The sequence below is a fragment of the Numida meleagris genome, chromosome 3 (genome assembly GCF_002078875.1).
Source record: "Numida meleagris isolate 19003 breed g44 Domestic line chromosome 3, NumMel1.0, whole genome shotgun sequence".
NCBI lineage: Eukaryota > Metazoa > Chordata > Aves > Galliformes > Numididae > Numida > Numida meleagris.
Genome location: NC_034411.1, coordinates 109869718 through 109880396, shown reverse-complemented (window position 1 = coordinate 109880396; position 10679 = coordinate 109869718). Strand labels below are relative to the sequence as shown.

The following is a 10679-nucleotide window of genomic DNA, read 5'->3' as shown; positions in this document are numbered from 1 at the left end:
AGGTGCAGCCTCACCGGTGCTAAGTACAGAGGATGATCACCTCCTGCTCCTGCTGGCTGCACTATTTCTGATACAAGCCAGCATGCCACTTGACTTCTTGGCCACCTGGGCACACTGCTGGTTCATGCTCAGCCAAGCATCACTTAACACCCTCAGATCCTTTTTTATCATGCTGCTTTCCATCCATTCTGCCCTAAGCCTTTAGCATTGCTTGGGATTCTTGACCAAACACAGCACCTGACCCTTTGTCTTGCTGAACCTCATCCCATTGGCCTCAGCCCACTGATCCAGCCTGTCCACATCCCTCTGTAGGACTCTCCTACCCTAAATGCATCAGAAGATTTGTGTTTAGACCACAGCCAATGTATGCCTCTTATCTTTTCTGTACAAAATAATGCTTGACTTTTGGCTCTGCTTTTCTTTTCCAGTTTCACCCTCACTTGAAAGAAGTATCACAGATCCTTGAAATACCCATGAGAAACTTTCCAAACGTAAAAAATTATAAACAGCTTCAACAAAAAGTTTTGTTTGTGAACATACATTTATTTAGCTGGGAATACATTCCATTTATAAATGAAGAAAAGGTAACAGAAGAAAGTTAAGTGGAATTTAACATGTATTGTCATGTTTTAAAAGTGCGTGTCCCATTAAAAGGATATGAATCAGTGGAAGTTCCACCAAAAACCAAAAACCACATTAATAGCTTAATCACGATTTTTATAAAGCCTAACAAAACATCAGAGTTTATCTGAGCCACCAGATTAATTTGGAACTGAAACTATTTTGTGATTTCATAAAAAAGTTACATTCAGGTCGATCTGAGCTGAAACGCTGAGTGTGAATGTGCTTCTCTTCCCAGTTCTACTCTTTCCTCGTACGTAAGTTCCAAAGCAGCTGCAGTGACATCCTCCAGGACTTTATACAATCTGAGTGGTGCACTTACAGGTGGCGGGACACTTTGTTTTCACCAGTGGATGGTTACAGCCAAACAAGCTTCTCATATTCTTGCAGTTTGGATATGCATCTTGATGTCTGCAAGGATTGGCTAAAACAGAACAGAGAGAGAAAGACCGTGAAATGTATTCACTGAAAAAAAACAGTCCTAGAGTGATACTTCTGCATTTTACAAAGTGCGTTTTCCCATTTGTTTTCTTGTCTATGCAGTCTTTGTACATTCGTTGGGGAAATATTGGTGGATATTTGATATGATCTCAGAGGTCTTTTCCAACCTTGGTAGTCTATGGTTACATGACCAGCTGTTAAAACTGCTCGAGTAGTATCTAAAAGGGAAGCAAGTGGAAAAACAGCGTCTCCCAGCTGAGTTGCTCCACACGGAATTCTACATCAACCAAGGGCATGTGGAGATCTTTACATCCATAGGGACACACATGAATGCTGACAATCCAGACGTGCCTTCGGATGTAGATGCGCATCCAGACATTGTGCCCCGAGCTTCCCTGCAGAGGGCAGCAGAAGACTGTCGATCCAATCGTGCGCATCTTGGCAGCAACACCGTGCACAGAACGACAGAATGGCAGGAGTGAGGGGGTTGGAAGGGTCTCCTGGAGATCGCCTGCTCCCAGACCCTGCTCACACCGTGTCAGTAGTTATTTAACCACTGCGATGTTAGTGGAGGCAAACTGAGGGGTAGTTCTGTGACATCTTTCCTACAAAAGGTTGCATGAAGGTAATAAAAGGTTAGGTATGGAGTGACATACTATAAGGGAGTGAAGTCTTTCTATGAGACAGCGCAGTGCTTGTTGTAAGGAGGAAAATACATGCACTTACTGCAAAGCCCTCTCTCACAGTGGCCAGGACAGTCTGCACATTTGGGTCCTTTCTTGTAAGGCGCAGCCACTTGCATGATGTTATTTCCTCTGAAACGTTAAAGAAATGAACACAGAATGAGATCAAAGTGCAGCTCTGAGCCACTGACAGAAGTTTACTTTCTTCATCATAATGAAAGATGTCAACAAGTTTTGGGTAAAATGATTACCATAGATAATCCTGTTTGAGTTTGAGCTATTCATAGAATACAAGAACTTTGTTTTTAAGCAGGAGGCATTTAGGGAAAGAAAACTAATTGGCTTTTTGCCTTACTATATCATTACTAGTTTAAAAAAAATCTTACGTGCTTCCTTGTTCTGCTTTTCTAATGGCTTTCCAGCACATAACGAAATTATCTTGGCAGTGACCTTCTGACATGCAGGACATTTTTCTTCTGTGAATATTCATCTGCTGCTGGCTTTCTCTTTTCTCTGACTATCTTCTTTGCGTTCAGAGTTACAGGATGACTCGTGAATGATGCCTGATCCTTACACAGACCTTTCTTCATTCACATGCTAATGTTTCCCTACCTTTAGTTTCAACTTGAATTACATTAAATGTTTGTATTCAACTTGATTTTAAAGCAACAATTCACACTGATGTTTTCAAAACTCCAAATGGCCAAAGCAAACAAATGCTCAACAGACTTCAGGAGGATTGGAAAGCATATCTAGAACTATCACATCTTAAGAGAACCAAGAAGCGGTACGTACGGAGGACAGTAGTGGCAAACATAGAAGTAGTTGTACTGGTTCTTCGGGCAGTGGGCAACTGCACACCCAACCTGGTAGCTGTTGTACCACACTAGCTGTAGAATAAAAAACAATCCAGTCATGTCAGATCCATATTGAGATCCAATTCAAATTGGAAGCCCTATTTATTCATTTATTTATTTTCACTCTCTATTTGTTATGTTTGCAAGTTAGCTGTCAGGACGAATAAATAGGAAAATGAGTTAGTGATGTTGTCTGGCTTACAAATATTTTGGACATAGTTTTGACAGAAGAATAGAAATTTCAACATGAGTGGTTTCATCATAGCTCTTTTGCTTTGACATTTCAATGGCCATATAGAAAATACAAATTTTAGTGTTTTTCTGTTATTTAAAAACCAAAGATATTGCAACATCATCATTATGTATTTCTTTATTTGTGTATTTATTTTCTCTACGGGTTACCTCTCTTCTGGGCAGCTATCTTAGATATTGGTTCCATTGTCTCAGATGTGAATGAGAAAAGATTTTAATTTTTCAGTCATCTTTGCATGAGCAAATAAAAGATAATACTTTGATAACACTGATTTTTTTTCTTTTTCTGATAATAAAGGTTCCTCAGCAACCCAAACCGCACATGTGTAATTCTAGCGTATCAATGCAATTCACTTCAGTTCTCCATACCTGAGCATAACTCTTGACATTGGCGCCCTTTGTAGTTGATCCAAAACCATACTTGAAATCGGAGGCCTGATTGTGCCAGACTTTGATTGCTTCAGCCCATGTTTTTGGTTGAGATGACAGCAATATATTCTCACCACAGGTGATACCTAAAGTAGAAGTAGTATTTTATTACATAGGAGTGCAAAAAGTTGTAGGGTGGGAGACATGACAGAGGGAATGGCAATTTTTTATGGCATTGGCATTCTACAACACCAAGAAAATAGTTCACTTGATCTTGGCAAGGTATGTTACTCCAATGTCAGGGAGCTTTCGGATACAGATGGTTATTTGACTACAAAATGTGACGCAAAAATATATATACTTAGTCAGATCAACACTTCTCTATCATAGTGACTAGTCTCCAGTAGGAACTAAAAGAAGACAGTTAAAGAAAGGTACAAAGAACAGGGCAAGTTCATAGCTTGCCATCTCTCTCAGGCTCCAACAGTTTGTCTTTTGGGTCTTTTCCTGACAAAGATGATGTTTTTGTGTTTAAAAATCCTCAAAAGATAAAAAAGCAGATTAACATTTATCCTTATTTCTAGTTCACATGCAGATAGGCTGTCTGCAAATCATCATTAACCCATAAGTTTAGTCCCCATGTTCTTCATGTACCGTCAATAACTCTGTGCTGTACTGGGCTGACTTGCATTTCACATGTATTTGCCCACTTCAGAGCATTTTTGGCAGCTTTCTCATTCCACACCTGAAAGACACAAAGGAAGAAGCATTCGGGTCACAGAAAAAGCTTGTGCAGTCCTTGAAGGAGAAGAAAAAAATAGGGAGTGATTTGTGCATTTTGTGCTGAATTCTCTCATGGTCCTCAAAAGGAGCTGTGCCAGTTTACATTACTGGGACAAGGGCACCACATTTCTTCAGCCCTAAAGGCTGCAGGTCTGCTGTCCTGTAGTATCACACAGTAATGATCTCTAGAATGTCGTGATTAATAGAAATGTTAGAACATACTGCTACCTTCTGTTCCTTTGTGGCTGAGTTGCTGCCGATTGCGGTTAGCAAACATGAGGCAAGAATCTGTGACTCACTGTGCAAGCCATGTTAATACAGGTTTGACAGCAATAAATGGATGTGGTTGAGGCAAACCCGTGTTCATAATGTCTCTAAACAAATGACCCTAGGCATAGGGACATTTGCCAGGTTACTTGAGTTTTGTTAACTGCACAAATCACAGCCATAGAATCACGGAATCGTTACAGTTGGAAAAGATTGTCCAGTCCAACCATCAACCCACACTCACCATATCCACTAACTACGTCTGTAGGTGCTACCTCCACCCTTTTCTTGAACCCCTCCAGGGATGGTGACTCTACCACCTCCCTAGGCAGCCTTTGCCAGTGCATTACCATTCTTTCTGAGAAGAAATTTTTATTAGCTATTCGTCACTTACCATCTTCAGCATGTTCCTGGCTGTTGGAACTACAGATCTTCGTATTTCATTGTGTTCCTGAAGGATCAGTTGCTTGTTTTTGAGATTAACAAGATCTTGATGAAGCAGTTTTTTGTTTTTTATCTGAAAACCATTGTATTTCTGTGGATATTGGAAATGGTGTTTCACTTGTGTGTATCCAAAAGGCAGAAAGAAGGGCAGGTCAAATGGGTTACCGTTATACACCTGGAAAACAGTAACAATGGCGGTTCTAGTTCTCTGAGTTTTAATAAGCAAGATTGATTGAGAACTTGGAAATTCTCGACTTTCCTTTATTGATTCTTCAGTTCTTGTATTTGCTATTCTTTTTCTCCTTTCCTTCAATTAAACTGCACTTCTCATAAGAAGACATGAGCCTAAAATGAATACTGTAGATAGTAATAGTAACTTCAGATGTCTCCACATCAAATGCAGAGAAAGCTTGGCTCTGGAACCAAATGTCATGACTTGCTTTAACCTCTTGTATGCACTAAAAAAGTCCCTGGCTCCTATCACTTGCAAGCTTTGAAGTATGTGAAGCTACATCAGAATTTAGGGCATTTTGCAGACCATCTTCTGAAATACTTAAAATCATTTGAAATACCCTGAGAGTCTCAGACTGTTGCTCCAGAAAGGTACAGCTCTCTGTACAGCCTGTAGAACATCTTTTGAATGTCTCAGATACCCCAGAAAATGTCAAACCAGTATTTCCATTGGAAGAGACCTACGAAGATCATCTAGTCCAACTGCCTGACCACTCCAGGGTTAACCAAAAATTAAAGGATAATACTGAGGACATTATTCAAATGCCTCTGGAACACTGACAGGCATGGGGCATCAACCACCTCACTAGGAATCCTACTACAGGACTGTCAACCCTTGCAGTAAATAAATTTTTCCTAAAGAAAGAGTGATCATCTTTTCTGGAAAGGCTCTTCCCTGAGCCTCCTCTTCTCCAGACTGAACAATCCCAGCTCCCTCAGCTGCTCCTCATAAGACTTGTGCTCTAGACCCCTCACCAGTTTCATTGCCCTTCTCTGGACACATTCCAGGGCCTCAATGTCTTTCTTGTAGTGCGAGGCCCAAAACTGAACACAGTACTTGAGGTGTGGCCTCACCAGAGCTGAGTACAGGGGGATGATTACCTCCCTGCTCCTACTGGCAACACTATTTCTAATGCTGGCCAGGATGGCATTGGCCCTCTTGGCCACCTGGGCACACTGTTGGCTCATGTTCAGCCAAGCATCGACCAACACCCCCAGGTCCCTTTCCTCTTCACAGTCATCTAGCCACTTTGCCCCAAGCCTATAGCACTGCATGGGGTTACTGTGGCCAAAGTGCAGGATACGGCACTAGGCCCTGTTGAACCTCATCCCATTCCCCTCAGCCCAGCAATCCATCCTGTCCAGATCCCTCTGAAGGGCCTTGCTACCCTCAGGCAGATCGACACTACCTCCCAACTTGGTATCATCTGCAAACTTACTGAGGGTACACTCAGTCCTCTCATCTAGGTCATCAAAAAAGATATTAAACAAGATGGGCCCCGGTACCAACCCCTGGGGGACACCACTTGTAACAGGATGACAGTTGGACTTAAATCCATTAACTGCTACCCGCTGGGCGCAGCCCTCTAGCCAGTTCATTACCCAGAGAAGAGTATACCTGTTCAGGCCACTGGCAGCCAGTTTTTCCAGGAGAATACTGTGGACAACAGTGTCAAAGGCTTTGCTGAAGTCTAGGTAGACTACATCAACAGCCTTTCCCTCATTTACCAGTCTGGTCACATGGTCATAGAAGGAGATTAGGTTGGACAAGCATGACCTGCCTTTCATGAACGCATGCTGGCTGGGCCTGATCCTCTGGACGCCATGCACATGCCATGTGATCTCACCCAAGATGATTTGCTCCATAACTTTCCCTGGTACCAAGGTCAGGCTGACAGGCCTGCAGTTCCCCAGATCCTCCTTATGGCCCTTCTTGTAGATTGGCCTCCAATCCTCTGAGACCTCTTCAGATAAACAGGAATGCTGATAGATGGTGGAAAGTGGCTTGGCAATCACCTCCGTCAGCTCCCTCAGCACCCTAGGGTGGAGCCTGTCTGATGCCATGGACTTGTGACAGTCCAGATGGAGGAGCAGCTCTCTAACTGTCTACCTGAATCACTGGGGATGTATTCTGCGTTCTATCTCAGACTTCCAGGTCAGGGCATAAAGTGCCCTGAGGACAACTGATATGACTATTAAAGGCAGATGTAAAGAAGGAGTTGAGAACCCCAGCCTTTTCCTTATCCACAGAGGTCACGTTCCCTGCTGCATCAAGTAAAGGATGGAAATTTTCCTTGGCTCTTCTCTTACTGTTAATATACTTGTAAAAGGATTTCTTGTTCTCTTTTACTGCAGTGGTCAATCTGAGTTCAAGCTGGGCTTTTGCCTTTCTAACTTCCTCCTTCCTTATCTTAGCAACTTCTTTGTAGTCTCCCCAAGTAGCTTGTCCCATCTTCCAGAGAACATAGAGTCTCTTTTTCTCCCAGAGTCTCAACAAAATTTCCCAATTCATCCACACCGGTCTTCTTCCCCTCCGGCTTGCCTTACAGCACTTAGGAACAGCCCGCTCTTGTGTCTTTAAGATTTCCACCTTGAGGAACATCCAGGCTTCCTGGACCCCTTTTACCCTTCAGGAGTGACTCCCAAGGGACCCCTGCAACAAGTGTTCTGAACAGGTCAAAGTCTGCCCTCTGGAAGTTCAATATAGCAGTATTGCTAGTCACCCTTCTGACATCACCAAGAATAGAGAACTCTGTAATTTCATGCTCACTCTGCCCAAGACAGGCCCCAACCTTCACATCTCCCACCAGCCCTTCTCTGTTAGTGAAGAGCAGGTCTAGTTTAAAGCTCTCTCAATGAGCCCTGCTAGCTCCTGCACTAGGATTCATTTCCCACTTTGAGAGAGGTGAGTTCCATCCATTGACAACAGGCCAGGGGCCAAGCAAACTGCTCCACGGTCAAAAAACCCAAAGTTCCTGTCTCGACACCAGTCTCTGAGCCAATTATACATTACCTGTGTTTTCCTAGCCCATTCTGTGTCCTTCACTGCCCGAGAAGCTATAGAACAAAACACCACTTGCGCTCCCACCCCTTGAACTATTCGCCCGAAACCCCTGAAATCTCTTTTCACAGTTCGCAGGCTTCTCTGAGCGATTTCATCACTGTCTGCCTGAACTATGAGTAATGGGAAGAAATCAGTGCAATGAACCAGCTCTGGGAGTTTTCTAATTATGTCCCTGACCCTGGCCCCAGGAAGGCAGCACACTTCCCTACAGCTCGGGTCTGGTCTGAAATGGGGCCTCTGTTCCTCTGAGAAGGGAGTCACCTACCACAACCACTCTTCTTTCTTTCCTGGCAGGGGCAGTCTCAACACATGGAGTAGACTGCCTTGGTAACCTCTTAGTGGAACATTTCCTCACCTCCCCACCTACCTCCCCTTCAATGTCCAATGCTGCAAACCTATTGCTTAGGGGAACCTGGGGATGCAAGGTAGGCAAGGGGGGGGTTGCCCAAGGATCAGTTATCCTCAGGGCACTTGGTCCCTACCAAGTAGGGAACATCTCTTAACTCTCCCCATCCCTCAGGTCCCCCCCTTCCACCCAACGGGGACAGGGCAGGGGGTCCACCACTGGTTGTAGGATATCTCCCTAGCGCCTTTCCCTCTGGCACGCCAGCAAACTACTCCACCAGTCCATCTCCCGCTCACAGTCCCTGATGGCCCTCAGTCTTACAGCCTCCTCTTTCAGCTCTGCAACCATGCTAATCAGATCATCCACCTGCTCACACAGGTGGAATTCTTGCTGCTTTCCCCTGGCAGCAGCAGGCTGAGGCGCTCCCTGCAACCAGAAACCTGGACAGCAACATCTCTGGGCAGGCCCTCTGTCTGAGCCGCCACAGTTTTCTTGGGGCAAGCTCTATGCCTGGTGGAGACCGTGGTTAACTGTCCTGGTGCCCAGCAGGCAACAGCACCCTTTGTTTGCTCTGTGTTTGTGTCTGTAGGTGGAAGCTAGCTTCGGCCCTCCCTGAGGCTGCTTATAACCTGGAGGCCTAATCAAGGTTAAAGTCAAGGGTGGGCAGTGCCAGCTCTGCCCACTCTGCCTCAACAGCCCACCCACAAGTTGCCAGCAGCCCACAGCTCACTGAAGGATTTTAGCTGGCTTCAAAAAGCCCCCAATAGAGCTTTTTTGTTGGCCTTTTTTTGCTTCAGATCCCTTCCCCAGTGCAGGCTTACCGGCCTTGGAGCTGATCCCGTCCATCGGACAGGTCCTACCTGTCCATCAGCTTGGTGTACCAAAGCAGCCAGGCAAATGATTGCAGTGAGTGGACCCATTTCTGTGGAGGAAAAGGAGGCAAAGAAACAACAAAAATCTGTTAATCTCTGTTGCACAAAGTTTGTGGTGTGCTGTGGTACGTAAGCAAGATGAGAAAACATTTCAATATCAAGCATGCCACACAGGAGATTATTTTAGTCATTACCAAATACGATTGCATACGCTGAATCTGTACAAATGAGTATATGATGGTGCATGTCTCATATGAAGAGAAAACTCTGCCTTGTTTTGAGGCAGAGACCACAAGTACCTGGAAGCTGTGAGTTTCTTATAAGAGACAGATGAAACTCCTCTTGATTTCTTTACTCAATATATCCTGAATTTGCACTATTTCTTTCATCTTTGCCTCCTTGTATCTAAAAAGTAAAATTCATTTATGTATACAGCAGGATCACAGCAGTGTCCTGCTCAAGGAAGCATCATCCATACTGATATATAGTATTTTGGAGTGGAGCTTTGTTTTAATGCACAAACAGATGCTTCTATTTCTTTTCTGTTCCCTGTTTCCTCGTCAAGTCTGCATTGTAATCACACAATAAAATGACAGTGTTGATTCCCATCTGAACAAAGACATAAACAACATCTTCGGAGAATACGCTTGGTTATTGATTGAAAATACTCTCTATAGAAGGAAATACCACAGTATGTAAATAGTCTAAAAGTCAGTCATATTCATGGAATATTTTTTCTACACGTCAGAAGAAGGAAAGCAAATATTAAATACTTTTTTCCTATAGATGACACACAAGAAATTATCTCTTTTTAAAGAATAAAGATGTGGCAAAATCCTGGATGAGACTGACTTTGAGCTAAACAAGTTATCCTAAAACAGACCAAAGCAAACAAGGAAAAGAGAAGTAATAGAACTGATTGAACATAATAAACCTTAGAGCAGGTCTCTGAGAAAAATCTTACAGGTCATTGGTAGAGATGTGGCAAATAGTTCTCAGGAAAACTATTGGGACAGCTGTTAGAACCATGAATATAGGATGATAATATAAAAAATCCAGCAGTCTATCTATGCTAGGTGGTATCTATAATAAACACGTTGATGCTAGGTGAGCTGAATGAGTGAAGAAGAAAGGCTGCAGAGAGCTTTTAGCTCTGGTAAGAACGGAAAGATGTGTCCATCTTTCAAAGAATTAACTGCAGGATAATGGGTCCTGGAAAAACAACTTACATTTAATTCTTCTTTCAATTAATGGAACAAGTAATTCTAGTTCCTAGAATGACGACTTGGAAGATATGGCATTTACAGTGTTATTAATATCCTGTTAATTGTTTAATACCTGAAACTGTCTGAATTTGTGATGTGGTTTCCCTCTCATTTACGCTTGGTTTATGTTATTGAAGGCAGTGGATTTACTTGCTATTTAGTCCTCCGTATGTGAGTCACATCTACATATGCAGTGTCAGAAATTTATTTTTATTGTAGGAATAATAGTGAAGAATAATGACAGCTGTGCAGAAAGTGTGTTTGTTTTCTTCCCAGATGCTTTGATAAAACTCTTGCTTTTATATAGCACATCAACTTTCATCTTCACAAGCAGCACTGAGGTCTCCAACGAGGCACAAACAGGCCCATTTTTAATCCTCATTTGGAGTTAAATCTCTATGCA

The 10679-nt window shown here is 43.2% G+C and overlaps 1 protein-coding gene across 1 annotated transcript; it reads right to left on the bottom strand.

The window, feature by feature from the left end:
- Positions 559–8985, bottom strand: LOC110396413 (serotriflin-like). Its single transcript, XM_021392028.1, has 8 exons — positions 8961–8985; positions 7743–7903; positions 4668–4892; positions 3878–3968; positions 3224–3369; positions 2541–2635; positions 1789–1877; positions 559–1045 (listed from the first exon to the last, which is right to left on the bottom strand). The coding sequence occupies exons 1-8, from the start codon at positions 8983–8985 to the stop codon at positions 918–920; spliced, it is 960 nt and encodes a 319-aa protein (XP_021247703.1). The 3' UTR covers positions 559–917.

Coding starts and splice junctions, on each gene's coding strand:
- LOC110396413 (XM_021392028.1), bottom strand. CDS start 8,985: ATGGACGGGATCAGCTCCAAGGCCG. Junction 7,904..8,960: donor CGGGATCAGCTCCAAGGCCG/GTAAGCCTGCAC, acceptor CATTACTCATAG/TTCAGGCAGACAGTGATGAA. Junction 3,370..3,877: donor ACAGCACAGAGTTATTGACG/GTACATGAAGAA, acceptor CTTCTACTTTAG/GTATCACCTGTGGTGAGAAT.